This window comes from Apteryx mantelli, chromosome 5, assembly GCF_036417845.1.
Source record: "Apteryx mantelli isolate bAptMan1 chromosome 5, bAptMan1.hap1, whole genome shotgun sequence".
Classification (NCBI taxonomy): Eukaryota; Metazoa; Chordata; class Aves; order Apterygiformes; family Apterygidae; genus Apteryx; species Apteryx mantelli.
In genome coordinates this window covers 22,094,223-22,120,740 of record NC_089982.1, presented here as the reverse complement: position 1 = coordinate 22,120,740, position 26,518 = coordinate 22,094,223, and the positions used below count along the sequence as shown (strand labels likewise).

The 26,518-nt window shown below is 37.9% G+C and overlaps 1 protein-coding gene across 1 annotated transcript in view; it reads right to left on the bottom strand.

The window, feature by feature from the left end:
* ANK2 (ankyrin 2) overlaps positions 1-26,518 on the bottom strand; it is a 181,939-nt gene that overhangs the window by 133,437 nt on the left and 21,984 nt on the right. The window contains exons 3-5 of the mRNA XM_067297629.1: positions 20,480-20,578; positions 18,641-18,739; positions 1,165-1,263 (exon numbers count right to left, since the gene is read on the bottom strand). Of these exons, the coding sequence (XP_067153730.1) occupies positions 1,165-1,263; positions 18,641-18,739; positions 20,480-20,578 (297 nt within the window). The remainder of the gene's footprint in view (positions 1-1,164; positions 1,264-18,640; positions 18,740-20,479; positions 20,579-26,518) is intronic.

The window sequence follows — 26,518 nt, the reverse complement described above, 5'->3', positions numbered from 1 at the left end:
TTCATTGATGTGATCCTTGTTAGACATTTGATTTCCAAATTACATTAACCACAGAAAATAATGAATATTCATAGGCGATTCTTGAAGTCACAGACAAGCCTCAGAATCAGAGTCTTAAAGTTGGTCACCAAGGTACAAGCTCTCATTGCTCCACACTTAGGGAAACAAGAGCAGGAGGTTGGAGTAAGAGACCTCCCAAGGCCCCTTTCAACCTGAATGGTTCTGTGAACCCAGGACCAGCAGAAAACCTACTTTCCTCAATACTTGCTTGTTTCTCACCCTTTCACTCTGTATAGTGAATATTCTGAACTTGGCTAAAATCTCAAGATCAGATCTAAAAGGAAGCTTGTCAACAACTAAGTTGTTTTGCTATTCCTTATCAATACTAATTGGTTTTATACCATTTTACACTATACACACACATACACTTTTTGACATGGCCCTCATAGTTCTAATTATGGAATGCACATTATGGTCCATGCACTTTTCAGGTGGCTGAGGAAGAGGCTGAAGCAAGCCTCCAGACTATCTTCCCTGAAGACCCCTCTACACAGGCAAGTGCAGACTCTCTACACAGGAGAGACATGCCATAATATTCTATTCACCGATTTTTGCCCAGATGTTACTATGCAAAACAAAAAGCAGCACAGACAAATTTAGCGCTGTTGCTCAAGTGAAGGCATTCCTAGATGCTTGAGTTTTCATGGGACCTGCCAGAGACATAAGTCTGTTCAAACAAAATATGTACCTCTTCACCTGGCTTATGATCCACTCTTCAGGCCATCCCCCCAGCAATACCATTTCAGTGGGCCAACCTTGCCCTCCTATAATTTCTGCAGTTCTAGGGTCCTCCCTTCAAAGATTCATTTACTTTTCAGAAAATTTTCTGGAAAGCTGATAGAGGAAACAGGCACGAACTGAAGGTGAGAACGCTGAGCTCACTGGAAGTTTTGCTGTTAAATGAATGAGGCAGGATTTCATCCCTTGACTTTTCATAACTTTCATAACAGTTCATCCTTGTCTTCCGTGTGTGGAAGATTCATAAATACAATTCAGTGACATGAACCAGTGAAAATTCTCAAAATATTCAGTTTGAAAATCTTCTGACTTTAAGTGACCTGCAAAAAAACCCCAAAACAAAACCAAAAAACCAGTATACTTCACCTCAGTAGCTGTGCTTTGGTTGGCTCCATTTTCCAGGAGATATTTCACCACTTCAATATGATTCTCTTGAGCTGCCATATATAAAGGAGTGAAGCCATTCTGGGAAGAACGCATGAGAAAAAATTGTAATGAAGAAATAGAATATACTAATATTAACAAATCCCAAATAAATATACAGCTAAAAATGCATTTATGCCTTTTTTAAAACTGAAATGTTGAATTATATAAGTAGAAAAAATTAGCATTTTCTAATTTAATGTGGTAATGTTTAATATCTTTTAAACTCACAAAACTATATCTGCTTTCACACTCATTCTCTTCTGACACGTATTTTCGGGCAACAATATTAAGAGAGTTATTTCTCTCTGATAATGGCTCAGGGAATGTAAAGCTGGCAGTAAAGTTTTATGAACGCTGACAGGAAAGCTGGAGTCTTCTCCCTTTATTCCATTTACTTAACCAAAGACATCATTCCCTGAAGACCACAAAGTCCATACCTCAAGGCAAGCTGAGTAGAGATGACAAAGGTTTAACATACTACATAAAATTTTGTAATACATAATACATTACAAATCATCACACATAAGGAAATCAACCTTGCAAAGTAATGACTGCATTTCTGACCATACAGTAAAAGTTAGTCTATCATTTAACTATAAACATTCTTTATAATGTCCTAAAGTCCTTAAAAGAATCTGCCCTGCATAATACAGTAATTAAAAAAAAAAAATCCCTCCAATTTAATCAAACTACAGGCAAATTATTAGAAACATAAGCCCTTTCTTCCCTTTAAAATAATTTAAATGCAAACAATAGCTGCAAAATCCTTATGAACGAAAGCCATGAAAGTGAGCTATCGCTGATTAATAACTTTCTTCTGAATACTTTTAGGGTTGTTGAAAAGGCCCTAGACATTTCTTATTTACTCCGTAAATTACAGTGTAATGTAAAATGACGTAATCATCCAGATTTCTGAAAAAATTCTTCTGTCCTTGAATGGCACACTCACCTAGAACATAGACCATAAACCAGACTTCAACAATGCTTTTTTTTTTTTTTTAATGTTGCATGCTGTCACAAGCTTGTGCGTTTACACCAACAATTAGAATTGATGCAAATATTGTGATATTCTGAGCCTTGTTTCACAGAAGCCAATATTATTCTTTCTAGCAAACTTGCCATGGAAACTTTTCAATAATTTCCTAATGAAAATCTAATTTTTCAGTCACTAGATAAAACATACGATTGTAGAATTATGTCTTCACAATTCCCCTCTGCACTTCCAAATGTAGATTGCTCAGGCAATAGATGTCATATGTTGGCTTTAGCAAGGCTTTTAATTCTACGTTGCATAATGTTCTAGCATTTCCATGAACAATCTTGGGGACATATGATTAAAAAATTGCACCTAGAGAACTGTCAACAATGGTTCACTGCCAAAATGGTTGTATTTTGAGCAGAGCTGCACAGGGCTCTGCCTTTGTCAGGTATTATTCAAAATTCTCAGTAATGACTTAGATGATAGACCTGAGTGCTCTTATTACTCTTACAGACAGCATGAACAAGGTTGGTCTGCAAGTACACCACAAAATAGGATCATAATGTGAAAGGTTCCTATTAAGCTTGGAGAAATGGGCCACAAATGTAATTCCGTAAGGACAAATGCCAGTTTCTACCCTTTGTCAGGAGTAACAAACTGTACAAATAGGGAATAACTAGTTAGAGAAGAAGGTCATAGTAGTCTACTGAAGGGCCAGTGAGGTCATTCTGTTGCAATAAAGACAACCACTGCACAGGGATGTAAAAATAAATATAGCCCCACTTCTTTGAGAAAACATTGCAGTCATCGGTGTTGCTTAGCCTAAAGAAAAGAAAATTGAAGGTAAACAAGACAACAATCTTCAAATATGTAACAGGTGTCTCCAAAGAGGAGGGGAATGATCTGTTCTACATGTTCGTGATGATTCAGAAAAATAGTACTGGGCATAAGTGATAGCAAAGGAAGTCCAGGTTAGGCATCGAGAAAAGCCTCTTAACAGTTAAGTAAATCTGCATCAGATTTTGATGGACAGCTCCCCTCCCTCCGAATCACTGCTAAAACTAGGCAACAAACTTGAAGGCAAACCAGTCAGCCTCTTCCATGGCCACTTTGGGGCTGGGAGGCCAGTGAATCTGGGTGTATGCTATTCTTCTGGCTGCTCCTGAGACACTCTTTAATGGGGGGCGATAGTTAACAGATTTCATTCCAACATAAAATGAAAGACAGGTTATAATTAGGAAGGTGCAGAAGAAAGAGGATTGCCTAGCTGAGGGAGTGAGCTGGCAGTAGGAATTATGAACAGATTGGTTTGTTTTCTCTTGTATTTAGACAGAATAGCACAGAAAAAAATGCAGGTAACAGAGTTGGCTCACTATTTCAGTTTTCCTTCCCATCCTGGAAAGAAACAAAGTAGCAACGTATTAGGTATAACTAATGGTAATTTTCCACATCCTTGACTGGTATTTTAATATTGAAATCTAACATAGCGGGTTTTTTTAATGGCTATTACGTGCCATTTGTAAAATCCTTCTAGTATTGAATATTATATGGCTGAATACTAGGATCACGCACACTAATAGAAATGGGTGGAATATGAGAATTTTCAAGCCAGAGTAAATCAATTTACTCAAAAGCTTAGAAGATTTTTTTTTAATCAACTCAAGTCCCTAGTTCTGGAATAGGATCAGGACAATAAATCCTGGATTAGGAGACCATAAGCAATATGTATATGACTTATGAACATTTAGTACCAAGATGTACTAAATGCATTTCCATACGATCCTGAGACTGATCCTGAGAGTTTCCATCACATCAAGGAAACCCTCTTGGTGTGATATAATCATAGTTGCAACTACAGCAATTGTAGGTAGGGTAATTCTTACACATAAAATCATAGCCTTCTTCTCCTTCAAGCTTTGTTTATAGTTTTAAACTATTGTACATATTTTCCTAAAAGCTGGCTTATTTTAGAAATTGCAATGGAATGCTGATTTCTGTATGAAGAAATGACTACACCAAAAATACTGAAAAGTTTCCCCTGAATTTCTCCCCTGGCAAGGTCAAGCTTGAATTTTCCCCTGGCAGGGTCAATTTTGCTTTCTCAGTGAATAACTGGTTTCAGAGATTCTAACTGAAATCTTCCTGACCTCAGCACTTCTGGTTCTTGGCCAGAGACTCCTATTTTAGGATTCCCAATATTACAGCTCTCCTTGGCAGTGCGCTACACAGTGGGATTACCTGTTGGCCCTGCTGGAGCTCTTCCTTCTCATTTGTCTGCTGGATGCCAGGACATTCCTGCCTCCTCTCATCCTGCATGCAGTTTCTCCGACAAGCCATGACGTGTGTGTGTCACCTATACAGCAATTTTCCTTCTTCCTCAGCCAGTCCCACAGTTAAAGAGAAATGTCCACAACAAAAGTATATCCTTCCCTTCCTTCCTTTTACTTCTTGACTCTGAGGTCCCCTTCCCAACTCCTCATCTTTTAGTTTCAAAGACCTATACCAATACCTGTTTTCTCTGTTCTGCTTCTACAGATACTTCAGAGCTCTAGATCCTTGACTTCTACAGATTGAAGAAAGCAAATTTTCCCTAGACTTTTGTTTAACTAGCTCAAGGTGTTTTCTACTGAATTCAAGACATTCTGGTTAATGATTCTCCACAGATACGTTGCAAAGACTGACCTCTCCCCTCCTTCTTGTAGTATGTTAATTGGGATACAGTGGGGTTATTGAGCCTTAGGAGGAAAAAAAAATCAAAACTTTATTTCGATAATTTTTCCTCCAGATTATGACCCCCATACTGTATAAACACAGTTCAGAATTAGACCAAAAATACCAACTGTGGTATACAAAGGTGACATGGAATATGAGAAATGCACTTTATTTTGCTTTTTTTGAAAGCCTAGCTCTGTTTTATGTACTGTCTGTACATTTAGATTTTGTGCATTATCTGTAAAAATAGAAATTAATTTCGTAATGATATATGGCATCCACTTTCAGACAATGATTTCATCAGAGTACTTGTACTGAGGACAGAGCACTCAGATTTCATTATCCTCACAAATGTATACTGCAAGCTATTTACTGCTATAATACAAAGTTGTTATGAGGAAATAACACTAAATAAATAGAGTGTATTTCATACTCCATTTTTTCTATTACATTCACTGATTTACTTGCTAATTGGAGAAAATGAGTAGCTCTCAATGCTTCTTCAAGCTATCAATGCAAATTGGCGAGTCTTTATATGACTCAGAATGCGTATCATTAAATCTTGCCCAAGCCCTAATGAAGAACACAATTTTAAAAAGCAGAGGGATTATTAGAGCACTTAGAAAACCAAACAAACTGTTATATAGCTTGGTTTAACCTTATTTTACAGCAGGCTTTCAAGGAACCATATTCCTTGCATGCAGTACCAATGATCAGAACTATACATCCTCCAAACTCTGAGTGATTAGTACCCAGTCCACTTGAATCAACCAGCCTGCCCACACCAGCCCATGAAGGCATAGCCTTTAATATCCATATACCTACACCCATATATAGCTATACACATGCTAATGAGGAAAACGGAGAAAACAAAAATGTATTATCTCTTTCCTGAGTATGCCTCCTTTCAGATGATGCATCAGAGTTACCAAATTCTCCTATAACGAAAAATCTCATGTTGTAAATTCAAATGAACATATCTATTTTACTTTAAAAGCCTTCAGGAACTGTTTAAGACTGTATTAGAAGATCACTGAGATTACCAAGGAAGACAAGACGGCTGACATCTAATGCAATTGTTTACATACAGCAAATACTTATTTGTGATTACTCTTCAGGATGTAATTACCAATCAGAGGATCAACACAATCAGCAGACTGCCCAAGCCAGACCAGTTGTCTCCTCTGCCTCTCTATTTTATTGCATGGGGTTTTCATGGGCCTCTTTTTCCCAATTTTGCTTGATGTTAAGGTAACAAAAAGTTATTTAGTCATGGTCACAACTGAAAACCAAAGTAGTTAGGCTTTTTCAGTAGAACAAAAAACTTTATTATACTTCCATAACTGTATTTCTAAGCAACATTCAGAGAAGATTCTGTGCACAAAATACTGTCCATATAAAAAGTCAGTTTCTTTCTGATTACTCTAGAGTTTCCTTAATAGGACCTGGCACTTAAACTAACCTGACAGAGGTCTTTCTGAAAGTCACTCTACCTTTCTTACTATGCCTCCTTCTCTTACTACTCTTGTTAGAATTTCAGCTAATCCAGTCCCAAAAACCAGCAGACACTAGCACTAAGGATGAGACAGGAATGAGACAAGGATGAGACGGGCTTAGATTGCTCATGAAATAACACAAGTAGATAGTAAGATCTTCTGATTTATGTTCATGTGTTAACATAGCCTTTTACGCCGTAATATCATTGCTGGGGCCTTTAAGTTCAGTAACTGTGTCAGGCTTTTTCTACCCTTCAAAGTGTAGCTTGACTTCACCAACAAAAACGTAACTTCCTGAGTTATATCATTATTCCGTGACTTACATTCCAACTTCCTGGTTTCCCCATTCTTCCACAGACATTAGCCTAGACCACTGACATCCATACCCCACCTTAGCACATAGAAGAAGGTAGCTCTACCTCCACCTTTAGCTGCTTCTCTTTATCCCAGTCTCCATTAACCTCCACAGGAGAGGAAATAACCTCTCCAGCAAAGGCTATTTTCCCCTCTAACAATTCAAGCAATTAATAGATTTTAATCAATGAAGTATGTAAGTAACAAATGCAACACTATAAACTAAATTAAAAAATAGATCTTGAATACTGCCAGGAAATTGTTAGCAAAAGGCTTCATGAAAGAATCAACAATATCAGAATTCTGAGAAATTTGTTGTGCATTATGCTCAGAGCATTATCTTCAGCCTGTCTAAAAATAAACCGTTTATAAGAGGATTTATCTTAGCAAGAGAGATTCTCTGCCTAAAAGGGTGAATTAAGGGACCTACTTTAACCTTCAAAACTTTCTAGTTTTTTGCTAGCTTACATCAAAATCTGTAAGTGTGATATAGCAGTAACTTTACCACTTACTCACATTCTTACTTCTTTTCCATTAAAATACATTTTCCATAAAACAACCATTTAATCCATATTCTCACTCAAGAAAAAAATAAATCTTGGAATTATTTGGACTAGCGCATGTGTATTTATATTTAAGCAAATATGTAGTCGTTGAATTTTTGAAGATACACTCAAGGGAAATTCACACCATTTAATTTTAAATTGACAAACTTAAGGTGCCTAAGGAGTCTATTTTTGCTTTATAGTCCAGACAAAGAGAGGCTTCTCCAGAGAATGATTTGGAATATTTGAATCAGGAGCCCATCTCTCTCAGCTTACTGTTTGAGAAACATGAAATTGAGAATGTAAAGGTGGATGAAGGAAATTACCCTCTATTAGATCTACAACTTAATATGAATATAAGGTCACCAAAAATGTTTACTGTCAGAACTGGAGCTTTAAGCATGGATTAACAGTATAATAATATATACAGTTTTTTTAAAAAGTTTTCAATTTGATTTTCTGAAACTAAACACCTATATTTAAACTGAGGTGATGAAGCAGGCTTTCACAAGTTCCAAACAACTAAAACTCCTCTAGAACTACTGCACATTTTTTCTCCAGTGAGCCTGTAGTACCTACAGAGCATTCAGATCAGTGCTGCTGAGGTGCAACATGTACTACCCACATATTGCTTGATTTTCTCTTTTTATGATAAAGCATTCAAAGATCTATTTGTGTAAAATGTGCCATTGCCATGCTCAGAAAATGCTTCGATGTTTGGCTATATGTTTTACTTGATTGCCTTAGCAGGGAGTTTGATTCTACTACCACCACAAGAAGTGTGCTGAACCAAGACCAGTGCAAAAAACAAATTATGCCTTTGAGAAGCATAATTTGATTCAAAGTTCTTTCCTTGTTCTGACAGCAGGAATTTGTTTCAGCTTCATATCTGGCTCAGACCTGCGAGACTGGTGAGGAAAGTGTGCTTGGTTCACCTCTTGTCCTCCTGCACCCTCTGACTGCACTGTTGTGATGCTGATACCCTTTCACAGAGGGAGGTTTTGTTTTGTCTAGAGCCCATCTTATGAGAGCTGCATTTAGTAAAAACATCTTTTGGATTCATCAACTACCAGCTAAATTATATACTGTAGATGGGTGGTTTTCCAAATAAAACTTGCTAAAGCACTGTGGAATACTATTTCTTAAAGAATATCCATTAACAATGATAAAAACTTATGTTTCCTGACTAGACTGCTTTCCCAGTGTTTCAAAACAAGCAGAACACAGCACAACAGTATATATTCATTTTCCTGGGGTATCTTTTCCTTTCATAACATAAAACCAGAAAGTGCTAGTAAATAGGATGACACACAGATTAGATGTTCGAGTTTGCGAGCCTAGAATTATTCCGTGTAAACTGGTGCATCTGTTCGGGAACAGGAGAGCTGCTGGATTCTGACCTACAGTAAAATTCCCTAGGCAGCATTAGCTAATTGCTCAGGCAACAATCCTTACACTCATTCACGTAGGCAGGTTCTGTGGCCTGAGTCCCATAGAATGTAAAGATTAAAGCTCAGAAAAATGTACAAGAAAAAGGCTAAGATTACTGGATTTAGTGAGGCTGGTGATTGCAAATTACTGGGCCAAATAAACAAAAAAAAACAATAAAATGCTATTTACTTAAGATGGTAGATCGTGAAACTAATTTGTTAAAAAAGAATAATTATGCAGTGACACAGGAGGCTATATAGAAAGTAATACTACACCTTCAGCTGTCTCACTAATTCTCTAGTAATATAAATGGCATGAACACTTTCCACTCTATACTTACACTACTGCACTATAACATCTATGGATAAATGATGCTGTCTGGGTTTATGATCAGCCAACTAAGTTCATTCATGAGACATCATGCAGAACCCCAGCTGCGGTTCAGGTTCAGGCAACCCTATTTATATGACACCTTTTGCCTTTCAGATGCAAGAACCCTTCTCCTGGGAAGTGTATTTTACTGTAAGTCACTTTCTAGCTTATATGTCAAATTTAAAGAGCACAAAGATACTATTTTAGCAGCTTCAAATATCACGATTTTCTCAAGAACAGCAAAGTAACAACAGAGTCTGAAACAGAGCCAGGCAGACATGAAGATGTTCTGTGCCTTGAAAAATATGTCATTTTTACAAAGAATGAACCTGTAATCAAAACTGTGCTGATGGAGAATAAGGGGAAGAGAATAAATTAGTCCTGCAAAAGAAAACATGACCTTGATATTGGGCATAATTTAGTGCCCAAAAGCTTAGTCCAGGCAGAGTCTGGCATATGAATTCTGGACAATGTCCCAGCATAGCATTTGGGGTTTTGCCTTCCATCCATGGTGAAGTGAAAACAATACTGAAAACAATTTATTTTATGCTTATAGTGGAGGGCTTAATGGAAGAAAACACATATATTATGTGTTTTCACTAATACTATATAATATTATATAGTATTATGTAAACATTATATTATATAAATATATGAATATTATATAAAAAATAAACACTAATATTATATATGAAATGTTTGTATTTATTTGGTTGTGACTCAGCTATATCTACACTCTCATAAATACATGCTAATAACATTTCCATTTCTTGTTTATCATTGTTTCAGTTTGCATCAGTAAAGTAGGGTGATATGTGGCATGTTGGTCTGGTAAACCCTTATCTTCAGATTGATACATTGTTTTATTCCAGGCTCTTAAAGTTTATGCAAAAAAACACAATTTCTTTAAACTGAACTCTTCAAATTCTGACCTGCACCATTAATATTAGACCCTGCTATAGCACTTAAACCAACAGGGATGACTGTAAATCAACAAAATAGACTAAGACATATGTTGTGAATATTTTAAGTTTGTTTTCAGTTCGTGTTGCTTAAGACACATGTATTACAAGATCTGATATTATCTTGCTTTGGATCACTGGAATCTACTAATTAAAAGCCATCAAAACAAAATTTAGGTGTTATAATAAAAATGGTCATTTAAGTAAAACTGAACATTGCTGGCAGCTTTTTCTACAGACAAGCGTTACTGCATTACAAGCAAAACATTACTATTTCTCTTGTCTGTCTAGAAAATCTTGAAAATGTGATCCAACCAGAGTCTGATGCAGTGATGTCTGTAGTCTGAAGAGGTGCAAACTGCATTGTGATATAGCACCAAAACATATTTGATATCATGTCACTGCTTTATGGTGTTCTAAGATGGATCCTGATACTCTTAGGTAGAATAAAGAAGATTCATTTCCCTGCCTCTTTTGGAAGGAAAGGTTGCCTCAAGAATATCACCACTCCAGGCACAATGCAGAGCTAAAGAATACCAGCTTATAAAGTAGGAAGGGCCAGACTGCCATATTTTGATCTTATATATAATAAATTCTCTAGCTAATCCTGAACAGGAATAAATATAGCAGCCGGTTGAAGGAAGTGCTTATTCTCCTCTATTCAGCACTTGTAAAACTGCATCCAGAGTACCATGTCCAGTTCTGGGCTTCCCCCAAGGAATCCGTGAACAAACTGGAGCAAGTCCAGTGGAGGGCCACCAAGATGAGTAAAGGGGTTAGAGCATCTGACATATGGGGAAAGGCTGGGAGAACCAGGGTTTTGTGCAGCCTGGAGAAGGGGGATCAAACTACTGCCTTCAACTACCTACTGGGTGGTTATAGAAAAGATACAGCCAGTCTCTTCTTGGAAGTGTACAGTGAAAGGATGAGAGGCAAAAGACCCAAGAAAAAGAAAAGAAAAAAGATCCTTTGAGAGAAAGCCAACTGGTCCCACATTTCTAGATCACCATGCTGCTTCTTCTGTAGATGACATCATAAACTGGGCATCCTCATGAGTTTTTTTCCTTTAACTGTATGATTTCGGGAACTGGAAGTTACCCATGTGATATCAACAATCATTATCTTATGTTCATGCTTACTATAAGAGACAGGCAGCTGAAACTTAATATATTACCTTTGGTTAGATCTCTCAAAATCCATTGAATCCTCCAGAAGGAATTTCTTTTTTTTTTCTCCAATGAAGAGATAATGGGCCTGATCCTTTATTACATTAACAATGATGAAATGCAACTAAAGGACTTATCTTGATATACACCAACTTAGAATCTGACTGTGCTGATATTAAAGCAGAATGCCCATCTGGTGGAATTAAAACCATTTGTCATAGTGGGGTATGAAATATTCAGCAAAATACGGTTCATTCTGAAGGTAAGAGTATCTTTACAAAGCATAGGAAGAGCAATCTGTGGTAAAGTAAATCCTGACACATCCTGAGACAGACAAGCCCATCACTTCTCCAACAATCATCTAAATCTTCCCTCTACTTTGGTAGGAACACTGAATACAGGCATTCAAAAAGCTCTCTTATCATTCATGTTTGGGAAAGTATATTGAGGCTGAATATTTTGTGCTGCTCTTAAGGATTCCTTTAACCTCGTGAACAGTATAGCTAAAAATACTCCAGCGGTCGTGATAGCAGCATCTCCTACTTTTTGAAACAGGAAGTGGCACCACAATAGGGACAAAGGTAAATGAAAATACTTCTTGGCTAATGTGTTTGCAATGAGCTTAAAGGAGGATATAGAGGAAAGAAAACCAGAGTGCTTTTAAATAACGAGATCAGCTGAGGGGAGGACTGATTTGTTTAATCCTTGCTTTCAGTATCTGGGTCACTTTAAATAATCAGATGATTAAAAGGCAGGCTCCTCCTTTTGTGAGGGCCCCCAAGGGAAGCACTGGTGAAAGCACAACCTTAGCGGCTTAGGGAACTCATTTGCTTCTAAACTCAACTGCAGAAATTTTAAAACTGAAGGGAAGCATTTCTTTCTTAAACAATGGGCTCCAAGATATGGTAATTCCCATACAGTTACTGAACAAGAGTGAACCATACTTCCTCTTTTTGGCTTTAATTTTTCAGCTATTTCTACCTCAATTACTTGATATTTATCAAGTCTAAGTTCTTCATTTTAGATATCATATTATGAGATACAACTCTTTATTTGGCTAACCTTTTTAACCTTGCTTGGAATGGATGAAGGTCAGGATGTATCCATTCCATAACATGTGTGTGGTCAGAATATATCATTTTTACTGCAGTAAGGGATAGCCTACAGACAGACTTACTTATCAAGAGTACTGCAGTAAGGCTATTGTCGCATTTGGCAGACTAACATTCTAGCTGTCAGACATCTCTGACCCCTCTACATGAGTCAGATGATACAATTGGACTTCAAGAGAAATTAATAGCAGACAAACTTAATTTTTCAAGTGAAAGGGTTGGACTGACTAAAACGGGTGATGCCTCGTCCACCTGGGAAGACGATCAAGAACTGGCATCAGAACTGATGCCAATGAATATGCCACAAAAGTAGACATTCATTGAGAGAGAGATTAGAGAAAAGAATTCCTGTTCTAATGTACAAGCAATAATTCAAAACAGGTTTGGAGGTAAGTAAATGATCCAGCTGTGCAAGAAGGAAACCAATGGGCTGGGTGAAAGTGTGTGCGTGTGATGAGCAACCAATGACACTTACCTGTTTCTGGACAATGAAACATTTCCAGGGCCCCTAAGCACTTTTTCGGAATTCACCACTGAAATTCAGAAGTACCTAGAGGATCACCAGCACAAGGGAATACATATTGCAAAAGGTCACATCATACCATGGGATGACCTTGTTCTGCTCTTCAAGGAAGTATAATCAAAGCTCAAAGGAGTAGTATGGATTAAACATATTTGAAAAAGTCACAGTAAATCTGTGGTTACCCATGGTACATTATAGTTTGTACCATCTAGTCACTAGACAAGGTTTTATATTCTCAGTGACTGCAGCATGATCAGATCTGAACATAAAGAAAATATGGTCAGATCAAGAAGAGAAATTGCAACTACAATGGATCTGTGATTTGATGAAGCTTATCTAGAACTGCTTGCTCAACCACAAGCAGAATCAACCAGGTGGATGTTTTATAGATATTCATCATATAAATGTATTTTCTCCAGTAGTATTTGTAGCACCATGCAAAAGGCAACTCTAACTGACCCAAATAATTGCAGACTTGTTGAATTTTAGGTGGAGATATGCCCAAAAGGAGCAGTAATTTCCAGATCTCTCTGGCCATTTCTGGGTTTGTCCTCATTTCAGTATTTGCCTGAAATATACTCAAGGAAGATGTCAGCTCTCAAATGATATGCATGCAGGTGAAAGTGGAGTCATTCAATTAGTAATCACTGCGCAATTAGGCTTTGTATCAAAATAGAAATTACTTCTCTAAAAATAACAGTGATGACGTATTAGCTAGAAAGGAACACATTTTTAAAAAGATAGGAAGATGAACAAAATAACAGTTCTGAAAGACCAACAGAAAACTGAAGGGCAAAGCAAAGTACATTAATAAAAAAACAAAATCCATAAAATCAAAGTCCTTGAATACTTAATAGCCTCAGATAGCACAGATGGGTTTTGTAATCTCTGTGGCTACAAATTTTTAATAGCATTTTCTGAGATAATTCTGTTATTTCATTGGCCTAAGGAACTGGAAATCAGTGTAGTGTTTCAGATGTTGTTTTTGGTAAGTTTTGATAAAGGTTTTATGCAATTTAACTGAAAAAGAAAAGGAAAACACTAAGTTGAACAAATTGGAATTGAGATCTTTTACCTATCAGTCTATAATCAGTGAAGTAATTTTTATCACCACAGCAAGTTCTTATCACTGGAAATGAGAATGACCTTGACAGATACTGAGTTCTTTAAAGAGGAAGTTGTGGAGCAACCTGAGTTACTTCACTGGCATTAGATCACTACCACTGAATGGTATTTAGCAGGGGCCAGAAAAAAATAGTGTGAAATAACAGAGATACCAAGGAGAGGATGTAATACACCCTCAATATCAGCAACTGTTTCTTAAAGATTTAAGAGTGACAATGTAACATCTATTTTTAAAAATGGAACTGAGATAAAATATAAGAAAGAGAAACTGAGCATTTCAGTCATAATTCCTTACTTTTTTCTCCAAGTTTACCTTTAATTTTGTATTTTTGTCCATTTTAATCTTAATTAACCCCTTTCCTGGTAAGATTTTTTTCACTTTGTCTTTTCATCTGTGACATATTTCCTGACAGAAAATGTAGTAATCGAGTATTCAAGCACATTCTCTTCAGTCATTCTCTTTTTCTTTTTCTCTATAACTTTATATTTTTCTTTTCCCACCAGCTGTAAAGTATGCTTGTTTTTTAATCTTTTTTATCATAAATCATCTATTCTCTATTAACTTTGAAGTTTCTATTTTTTCCTGTTTTTTTCCTTATTTATTTATTGTCTGTGATGCACGTCATTCTTGAGCATATCAATGCAATCTTGAGTAGAAAGGCAGTATTTATTATCCTTATTCTATTCACAGGGCATAGAGATTAAAAGACTTTTCCATAATCTCATGGAAAGTCTCTGGTAAATCAGAATCGAGCTTTCAGGAGTCTGTTCAGAACCTTGACCACTACAATACATCCTTTCCACCCATTATCTAGGCAATATCAGTTCAGTCATATTCAAAGTCATACCCTAGCTACATGAAAACATGTGCACACACACAAAGAGTATTTAAAGTGCTGAACAGAGATATTACCCAAGCTCATTCAATGCTTACCAGAAAGAAGAAAGCTCTAGGTAGTTCATTTCCTTCTCAGTGCACTATTGTTTACTGTTGTGTTATTGACAATGTTCTGTCCAGAAAAGAACATGACAGAATGGTCCCTGAGAAGGGCCCACCTTCCATCTGAAACTACCCCTCACAAGCAGCAGCAAGAGCCTTTGACTCCAGCCTGTTGTCACAGAAAGCCAGACTGCTACCAGGCAGGAGCAGAGGCCGAAAGACCAGGCCAGAAAAGCTTGACACAGAAACTGTCTATTGGGAAAGAGAGCTTGAGAAGGCTCCTGTGGTCCACCTTAGCCTGTTGTTCCTGCATGGCAGCAGCAGCTGCTGTGCAGATCTCCGTGGCAAGCAATGGAGGAACTATTTGGCTATCCAGACTTTAGCTGCTCAAGCAGCTATTCTCTCTCTCTCTTCAGGAAAAAGACAGAAGGACAGAAAGTGAAAACAATCCTTCCATCAGATGATATCTTACTTGTACAGGCCCTCTACAGCAATTTACAACATCCACCAGCAGCTAGAAGGTGAACTGGTTAGACAACAAGAACTGAAGTGTCAGCAATGTGCATTATATTCATCCAGAAACACGGCAAAAATCTGAACCAGGAGTTTCATCAAAACCTACATGGTCTCTGCCGGTCTGAGCTGGTGCCAGAGCCTAGAGCAAGACGGCCTGGATGAAGCAAATAGGGACTAAGACCCTCTAGAAGAGATTAGCAGATGCAGGCAAGAATTGGGACAGCAAGGTGGGGTTGAGTTAGAAATTACATAACCAGCCATGGAAGACCCTTTTTGCCGAGCTTGCATGTGTGGTGCTGCTAAGGGATATTCCCAAGAGTGTTTAGGTGTAGAGGCAGCTGGGGGACTGGCTCCCATTTAAACCCCACTGCCTTGAGCAAAGCAGTGTCGCAGAACGTCACAAAACGCCTGCATGCACAGAGCAGACAGCCGATCCTTGTCATGGCTTTGCATATAACCCTGCTACTACACAGATATGAGTCCTCTGCACACACTTCTCCAGGGAAGGAAAAAAATAATGGACTACCAGTGATGGTAATACACTGCCAGGGACTCTACAATTTTGCAGTGGCGGGCAAAGAACCTGTGTTACGTAAAACAGAATGACTGATTTACTTTAAATACTATGATCCTTTATTTATTAAAATATAATTAATTTATAAACACTAATCAAAGTCCTACATTTCATCTTTCTTGATTAATGTCAAGTCTACATCTGTCTTTGGGGTTTCTCTTCAGATTACATTCTCTTATGTCTAAAATCATCCTCACTTGCAGATGTTTTGTTGAATATCTTGGTAACACAGCATCTCTCCCCCATTATTCTGAATGCTTTAACTCCTACCATGTAAATACAGATTTCCATGGACAGGATGAAAGACCTTATGCCAGGTTGCCCATTGTCATCTTCTGAATCTATGTGTTGTTATCTGCTGAGTCAATTCCACTTGGATGACTATTCAAGGAGCAAATGCCTGTTAACAGGCCTCTGCACAGTGCACAGAACATTCGGTGCTAACAATAAATACGTTTAAAACTAGAATAGCAGATAAAATAATTATAGTGAAAACAATTTCTGATTCTGTCAGGATTTTTTTCGTACTTAGAAAACATTATTTCTTCTTCCAACATAAGGAAAAGCCTTCATGAAGACTTTTTGAGGGATAATGCTTCATGAAAGTAACATTTTTATGCTGATTTCTCTTACCACTGTCAAAACCCTAACATTAAAGACATCACTTTATCTTCTTATACACATGAAGATGCTGAAAACCGTATGCAGAAATTATCCAATTAGAACGTTATGAAAGGTGTTTGCTAAATTTTTGAGCAATGGAATTACAGTATTCCTTAGCTTAAATAAAATGGAAGTAGAGCATGGGGAGTAACCGTCAGAGAGACCATCAGTTGTCCTGAGAGCGCTCTTTAGCACAGGCTTTGAGGCAGAAAATATAATATGAAAAAGAAATCTTGGACTCAAGGCAGTTTAAATATCTTTTCCATTTCTCTGTCTTAAAATATAGAAATGGCATAGACACACCTGTTCATTCTGTAGTTGGTTCATTCTACTGGTTCATCTAGTGCCCTCTATTTACTTCATCTTGCCCATCATATATTTGTGGCCTTCTATTTAGTTTACATTGCCTACCATGTATTTGTGGCATCAAACAGCAAAAAAACCCAGCTTCTCAGGTCTAAGCAAGGAAGATGTTAAGCTAGTCAGATTTGGGATGGACACATCCTTTCACAAGCTTGGCTGTGTTCCTAGTGATTAGGGAATACTCTGCAGAACAGGGCTGAGAAAAGCATCTCACACAGGCCCAGCTATGCTTCCTGAAATTCTCTTCTGTCAAGGTAGTTTCTAGCTGCCCTGTTTAATCAGATCACTCTTTTCTTGTTCTGCTCATGTATCCCAGAAAAAATGAGCTAAAAGCCCATTATATTGCCCACAAACAGTAAGTGCCAGGAAAATTTAATCTGAAACAAATCTACCCCTGAAGCATGACTTGTTTTTTTCATTGTCTTAGTTTATACCATTACTGTGCAAATGGTATTTGTGGTCATCAAATGATGCACCCAGATTCAATAAGAATAGTGTTAGTTAGCTTGATTTACTTCTGAGGATGTCACAAGCTGACTAAATGCTTCAGAAAGACCTTGTTTGAATAAAGATGGCAGTTTCTTTATCATATAGTAGATCCTCATCTATACCATCTGCTCAGTTCTCCATAGCTACAGACAGTTGCCACAGTTAAGAATGTAGCATTCACAAACAGTAACCAAATAATTTATTTGATAAATTCTTTCTAATCCTAAACAGAGGAAATAAAGCGCGTAACTCCAATACATGCAGTCATAATGTGGTAGATTGCTATATGGTGCTAATAGGTGTGTCTACTTGGGAGGGCAGAGGAGATGGGGGCAGTTAGCTCTGAAAGCAGTCTGTTGTTCACTGCGAATCTAGCCCATGTTCTTTACAGGTCTGAAATCATGGCAGGGAGACAGCTGTCACTACAGCCTTGCCCAAACTGGGGAGAGAAGATTCTCTTCCAGCATTGGCCATCGGTCAGTCTTTGCAACATCACCACCAAGTTCTCTGGTACATTTTGAAAGAACAGACAAGCTTCATGTCAACAGAAATAAAGAAGCTCTTTTTACAGTTGGTTTGCCTGCCAGGACAAGGTGAATTCCCCAAGATCAAATGTACATTCCACCCTTTGATGTAAATTCTTTCTGATCACATGAAGAATGAGTTTAGAACCCTATAGTAAGTTGTCTGCAAATTTTAAAACCATCAAATAACCATGAAAAGCAATTTTATAAATCAAATCTTTGATAAATTTTCTTAACACTCATCAAATTCAAGACAAACATATCATGTAACATTTCTAAACAGAATTTTTGAAACTACCAATTTATTAAAGCCTACTAGGAAAAGGTATTCTTAGAGATTTCAATCAATAACAACGCAAGCTTACATATCACACAAATAGTACATAATGGTTTCAATTTGTCATTTATTTTTACTTTACTTACACATCAGCAAATGTCATCTAAGCCTTAATTTGACTGATTTGTCAGGGCTGGCATTAAAGAAAAGGTTTGGAATTACTGCCTAACCTCTGAGATCTATTTTATAAAACCTCGCCAAACAAGAAGAGAGAAGTGAAAATAGCATCATACCTGAGATTGTGCATTGATATTGGCTCCTTCCTTAACCAGAACTTTGACAACTTCAGCCTGTCCTGCTAAGGATGCAATGTGCAGGGCTGTATTCCCTTTCTGTTGGGGGGGGGGGGAGGGAAGAGAGATGTTATTTTTCTTTACAAATCACTTCAACCAGCAGTTCTTTATAATACTCAGCATACAGGCCTTCATTTTTTGAGTACCGTTTTACCTTACGGTTCCTTGAGGTTCTACAAACGTCCTACGGGATAGAGTTGATAATTGCAGCAACGAAGATTCCTTGAGTTGTTGTGTAATACTAATAACCCAATGTAACTTTTGAGTGAGATTTTGGAATTTGATTGGGGCATGGAACAAAGTTCTATGTAAAATTTAACACGAGCTTCAGCTCCAGATATCATGCCCTGTAGAAAGTAGCAGAAATCTAGGAGTCCTAAAATTCAAGCTGTATATCACATGCAAAGTGAAATTTCCTAGTACAAGACTTATAAAGAAAATCTGAGTATTAAGGAGCAAACACTACTCTTTAAATGTGGAAGAAAAAATTTTTCCCTCTTCTTTAATTGCCATAAAACTAAAATGCATATTTTTGTAAGTTCTTAATTACTTGTCTATAAACACAAGAGAAGCATATGCAAAAAAAAGGGAGGAACTGCTCATATTCACAAATGACCATTTTTGATTAGTACAAGAAGCAACATGACACTGACAAGAGTCCTTCTTGACCTTTGGATGGGTTGCAGATAGGTCAGGAAAATGTAGATGAAGTGCTCCATTAAAACCATCTCTCACAAAGAGCAGCAGTGAGACCACTGCTTTTGTAAGAGGCTTCCATTTTTTCAGGCCAGTCTCTCAACCCCAGGAACACTATCTAAAAGGGCTTTATTAAACAATCAAGGCCAGGTGCCTAAAGACTCATAAAAACAAAACAAAATTCCAAAGTCCCACCTGGAAGCCGGTGGTTCTACCAATAGCTTCACTGCGGGGTGAATTTTTGAAGGAGAGAACCTCATTTTCTCATCAGTAATAGAAACCACAAGTGGAGCAAGAAGCTCTTTGAGCTGAGGACCAAGCGTTAACCTTGAGGGAGATCCCAGGCATCAGGCCTCACAGAACGGAGTTGCAGGAACAGAGAGGTGGGTACTGAACACGAAGGCTGGGCCCAGCCAGTCTGCCTAGAGAACAGAGCAGCAGCCACCAACTCCAGAACTAAAAGGAGGACTGCTGGGGCTGACCACAACCTCCATTTCCCCAGCCCCACCCTGGGCTGAGCGAAGATACTAGGAGCCAACCACTACATCAGTCCAGCTGACAAAGCTAGCCCATCACAAAGAATCTACCACGAATGGACAAGTAACGTACTGCCTGAATGTTTCAGACATCCTCGTGTGTGCCTGTGTGTGGAATACGGGAAGGCAAAATGTATTATTCTGTAGGGTTTTTCCATTGTGTCCCTGAGTGAAAGGGCTCTGGGTATGATACAATCACTTACCAATTTTTGCAGATTTGAAAATGTCTACTATTTTGAGCTATATTCACTCTCGCTGTAATGGGGAACTGTCATTGGAAATAATGAAATATTTGGCATCGCTAAAACTTTTTAATGCTCTCCCTGTGAACAGATTGCATAAACAATAATCTTTCCCTCTTAATTTACTATTGATGAGCCTCAGCAAATAACGTAGGCTTACAGACCATATTAGAAGAAACATTTTAAATACCGATGGGGTATTTATCTTATTATTTTATTTTGTACTTCTATTTTTTTTTCTAAATTTCTCCCATTTATTTCACTTTTTCTTTTGTGAATAAACTTAAGAGACATGTATAAATTACCTTAGTGGCAGAATCCACAGCTGACCCTCTTTCCAACAATTCTTGTACCAGTCCCACATGCCCTTCTTTAGCAGCCAGGTGCAGAGCATTGAGTCCATTCTGTAAGCACAAGGGCCATATCAGTTACAAATATCAGTTCTGAAGATACACATTCCCACCTTACCCTGGTATAAGAAGAAGATTAGCAGTTGGAATACTATTACATGTTGGCTGGCTGTCTGCATAAGTCAGATACTTTGGACTTTGTTAGTTGAGCCAAGGCACTGCGTGACAAAGCTTCTCCAATAACATTTTTCTCATAGCAACGAAGACATCAAAACAAACTGTATTTTGCAGCAAGCAAATAATCATAAGAAACTCCTTCCTTTTTGATAGTTTCACACATCCCCAGGCTATCTTGGGTATCACCAGGGAGCCCATTATTTCAAAATCTGAGTGCATATCTAACTTCTATTTACTGTAATCTCATCTACCCCAGTGACGTATTATCATCACAGCGAAATCACAGGACTTAGCCAAATTTACACAGAATGTGTCTAGTGAATCAGGATTATTTCAGGCTGATGTGGCTGTCCTGAACCCTGGACTCCTTTCCTCTGGGACAGCTGATATCAATCAGAAGACCACTAGCACAATCAGAGCAAACTATTTGTTGATTACGGACGGCTTGTAAACCATCCATAAAGTGGTTATACCAATCACTGACTTAATACAAACACAAATGGTTTCTGATTAACAAGTCTTCTCTAAACTTTGAGGTTTTGTAACCTCATTCATAAAGAAGAAAAAAACAATGAAATATGAGCTAGGATTTTCAGGAAAAAAAACACCAACTGAAGAAACTAGACACCTAAATCCCTTTCACATTAAATGAAATAGGATACTTTATCTTATAAATTCCAGCCACAGAAACTGTGCATCTTCCTCTTCCTATTATCCCTATTCCACCTAAGGGAAAATATAAAATGACACTCCATTGTAACTGAATTGCTAACCTATTTTTCACAATCCCATGGTATTTTTCACAGTACATCAGGCAGGTGACAGCAAAAGATACTGCCATTGCCCTCAAGCATTCTGCTGTTTTGCCATATTGCAAGCATCATAAATAATACTTAGGTATCTAAGTGTGTGTGTGTGTGTGTGTGTGTGTGTGTGTGTGTGTGTGTGTATATATATATATATATATAAAAAGCACCAAGCTTAGCACTGCATAATTTTTATCACTTTACTTGTCTCTAAGCAGTTCATAGTCACTTGAATGATGTAATAAACAAGCAGCTTTCTGTTTTTTTGTTTGTCCATCCTCATAGGCAGTTCAAGCTTGTAATTCCCAGTGGGATTTTAAAGCACTTAGCACTTCACAGGAGACATTTAATGGGAGTAGGTCCAATGGCTACAGACACAGCAATCCAAATTCATTTCTGAAGTAACTCCATTTAATACTGCATTCACGTAAGCAACACAGACATATTTTGTGGTCAAATTCAGAAGTGCAGCTCTGAGAAAAGCAAAGGAACTGAAGGAAGGATACATTCACAAGCTGCCAAAAGAAAATACTCTATGCAGCCTGGTAGCTAGGAAATGCTAACAAGAAATGTGGTTTCAAATCCCATTATGCGAGTAAAGCAGCAGTAACCAGATTCTTCCTATGTAGAGGAGCCCTCTTACTGCTGAGCTGCAGAATCCAGGGGCAGCAGTAGTGGCACACCCCGATCCAAAAAATATTTTTTAGCCAAAATCATGTGGCGAGGTTGGCCATATTCATCGTGATGTATAACACCGTACATGTCAGGGAGCTTTTTGCAAGCTGAAAACATTCCAGCCAGTTCTAATCTTGTTTTTTAATCTCTGCTGAGTATTAAGTTACTATAATTACTACCTAGAGTGGTTGAAAGTTTTGAAATAGTATTTTGTGAGGAAAAACACAGCGTTCTCCTTGTTTGAGAAGAAAGAATTATTCGCATATCTAATAGCATAGATCAGTCATCAGCACTTTCTAAGAGAGTATGAAAAGTAAGTTTTGATTCCTTACGGTTGTACACAGCTGACGTATTTCTGTGAAGCGTATAAACTTTTTTCACTCTTTGAGCACACAGAAGTCCACAGGCAACACCACAAAAACTGAAATACTGGATGGGAGGAGGACAGCATACCTGCAAAGTGCGATGTGCCTACATAAATTGTGTGCATACACACGTCTGGAGAACAAGCTTCTTTTTTAGTTTCACACGTGGCAGAATATAAGGAAAGCAAGGCTTGTCCCAGGGCTAAAACAGTAGCAACCTCTTAAAATATTTGTATTTATGGCTTCAAAATACATATCTAATGATACCACATTAAGCAGTTGAAGCTAATATTGTTGCATAGATTGGGCGATTTTTTTGCAATATGGGATTTTTATCATATTCATTAAAACATATGCAAAATTAATACAATGAGGTTCAGTAAAAAGATTACTAAAAGAAATTATAGCCTCAATGCAGTTCTTACAGTACACATTCGAATACTGTAACTACGTATATTTTCTCTTATCTTTTAAAGTAAAATAGCAAAAGCAAGCATTGTATTTTAAATGTTAAGGGCCAGCACAAGTGCAGCCTTAAAGCAAGCTTTGCTACTCCATGTTCAGAAAGTTGCAATTATTTCCCAACCCACAAGGCTGATTCCTGCTACTTATGATGATGGAAGTTCAGATTAAATCAGTGCAACTCCCCCATTCCTGCCAATTGAATTCTTGTATATTAGAACAACAAAGGTTTCTGACGCTTCCCTTCTCTCTCACATTCCCCTACCAAGAAGTCGTGGGTAGGGGGAGATTAAATTAATTTTCTGCTAAGCAAAAACATACAGCATTTGGACTGCTGTTCCTCACAAAGCACACATATACTGTAACTACCTTTCTCTAAGAGGCTCACTTGTAATTCTAACACTCATAAAAGAACGTAATACTAAGCCTTGCAAGCTTGGTTGTTCAAGTGTTTCCTGCAGAGACCTATTTCCAGTTCCTGGGCTACTGAGCTAGAGGTTTCAGCACTTCACATCCCACGGAGCACTACAAACACACGTACCACTACTGCTCACAGCACTTACTATACTATTACCCTACATATTTTCACCATACCAGGAAAGCCCACAAATTTCTTGTAAAGTCCTAGAAATCACAAACCTTTTCCAATTTCAGTCACTTTTTTCATAAGATTGGCACTAAGTCTCACGACTCTTGTCTGATAATTACCCAAGGAGGTCCATGGCACTTTTGCCATTGAATTAAATCGCAGTAGGACTGGATCCTTATGGACTACAAGTTCCTTAAGCCACTGCCTGGCACACTGTGAATGCTACTGAGCCATCTATTCCTTCTGGCCCACCACTCAGGCTGGTGTTTCCTTCAACAGTCCCAATGGCTTATACCGTTCCTGCCTCCCCCCGTTACGCCAGAGCAAACTGACCCCACAGAAAGGCAACGTCTTGGCAGAGCATTAGATCAAGCTACAGTTCCAAGGACACTAAGTCAGAGAAGGCAGCACTGCCACCAGAAGAAACAGTTCTGCTTCTCCTGTCCCCTCCTCAGCTCACTTCTATGCCCAGCCACCTTTCTGCCAGGGTTTGCTGCAGATCAGGTCCCAGAAGAGTTCAGTATGAGGCTGCACAAATGCTTCTGCCAGTGCAGGAGAGAGCAACGCATGAAGGCATGACCGAGAGGCTAGGGCAAGGCCAGGATCACTTCTTCTGTAGCAGTGTTGACTTAAGCCAGCTTAAAAAGGTTGACAAAATACAGCCCCAGCAAATGTTTAGCATTACTGCAGCCCCAGTGACAAGCTGCAGACATAAGTTGCAACATGGGCAGAGCACAAGCTTTTACACCCTCCTGTCTGCGCTTAGCTGTGACAGGTATAGATGGCAACTTGTTAGTCCTAGAAGCTTTACTCACCCTCTGCTGGTGAGAGTTACTGAGAAGTATAAATAGAACAGGAAATGCATAGGTGGGGGAAAGAAAGTGTTTGAAGGAAGTGTGAAAAACTTCTTCATACAGGTGAATATTTACTTGTGTTACTTCATTATATATTGACCTTTACACAAAAGAAAACAATTTTTGTGAAATAGAATGATTTTGTTAAGATTTTTAATTTCCTGAAGTTTATTTTAGTTTGAAGGTATTCATTAAGCACTTAAGATCTTTGAGAACACTTGGATGCAAGAACGTAAATCAACAGTTAACCCTCTTCTATTCTTTATGCTAAAAGAGTCTCAGCACTTGAAACAACTTGTGGAACATGCATTGTGAATGTCAGCAAAAAAGAAAACAATTTCAAAATTGATTTTTTTAACATTTTGACATCCACTTGAAGCACAAAATACAATGAACTTTAATCAAGTTGGTTCCACCGATGCTGTGTTTACAAGCTTCATTGTTATTAAGATTTTTTTGTTCTAGTTAGAAGAGGGTGCAACATCTGAAAAATGCGTTCATTTTTTTCCAGATAGAGGGAAACACAAAAACACAGTTGCTGGCTGCAAGTTGAAAGGTTCTTCACTTCTCCTCCCCTTTCATACCTGGTACTCAAACTCTGTTACCTTAGACAAAATCTTCCTTTTCCTCTGTATTATTTATCGCATTGATAAAATTGAGGGGGGGAAACTCTTTATTGTAAAGATTTGGGGAAGTTTCCTATTTTATAAGCAAATTCTAGATACACTCAATAAAACTGTTAAAGTATTATTTATTAATAAATTTGGTTTTTGTGCTTGATATTTTGTTCAAAATACCCATGGAGTGTTCTTGCCCAGAAAGCACCATGAGATGAGGTAACATTGGCTTTACCTTTTGCTACACAACTTTGTTTTGTGAAAGCATATAGAATTTAAAAGTCAGTGTCTTATCTGGTGGTGGGAATTCAACTTAAACTACTGGGACCAAAAGAAAATGAAAGATGCTTGTTCTGATTCACAAACCTCTCTGGTTTCCTCAAGTGCGACTCTACTGAAACCTTCAGAGCTATGGCTAGCGTAATACTGGAATGACAGAATGGGAGTGAACCAGCTCCGTCTTTGAGCTCTAGCCCGAGAAATCTTACTGCTGTTGGAGCTACTGTGAGTCACTGAAGAATCTGACCCATGGACTGAAGCTTGAAGCCACATATGTTGGCAACATGTATACTAACAGGTCAGTGGCAAAGCATAAGTTATCAACACATGGAAAAATAAAAAGCTATTGTGACTAACCTTGCATGGTCACACTAGCTCCTTCATGTGTTTTGACAGAATTAAGAGGACATTTGCACTCACCAGTGGAGGCTGAGACTAAAATGCAATATCATAGTCTTTCTTAAAGTCTGAAATTTTTCTCCATTTCCTTAATAGATATCAGTCTATGGTGGCTGTAAATTCCCTCTTCTGAACAAATCTGTCGGGGAAGTGAAAAGGGCATGTGGTCAGCCTCTTTTCAAGAAGGATTTGGAAAAGGGCACATTAGAGAGCTGGCACAGCCTTCTCAATTCCAAAAGTGTGCTGAAGTTTCTTTCTTTGTGATATTTCAGGGAGAAAGTAGTAAAAGAAGAAAAAATAATTTCCAATTATGAAAATTCTCCCTTTAAGTTGTTTTATAGTCTAAGAATTCATGAAAACGAATTAACCTACTGAGTTATCATCAACATGTGATATTAGCAACCTCATTATGACTACTGCGCTACTGAAGTCTATAGTTAGCACTAGTGGGAGTATGAGCTGCTTTCCATTTGGACCAAATCAGGGAGTAATTAGTAGCTGGTCCTACGTCTCATTGTAACGCAAGCAATAAGGACACCAACCAAATTATAATGAAACTAACAAAACGAAAGCAAAAGCCAAACAGTTCTAAGATAGCCCCCAAAATATCTTATATTTGTGTCCCATTCTGTTCAAGGTATCAGACTTGGAATGCTTTCCACATGAATACAGAAGACTGCATCAAAACAAATGCCAAAAGCCATCATCCATTTTTCCTTCTAAGTAAGTAACTTCTGATATTCTGAAAACCGACAAACTGACAAAGCAGGG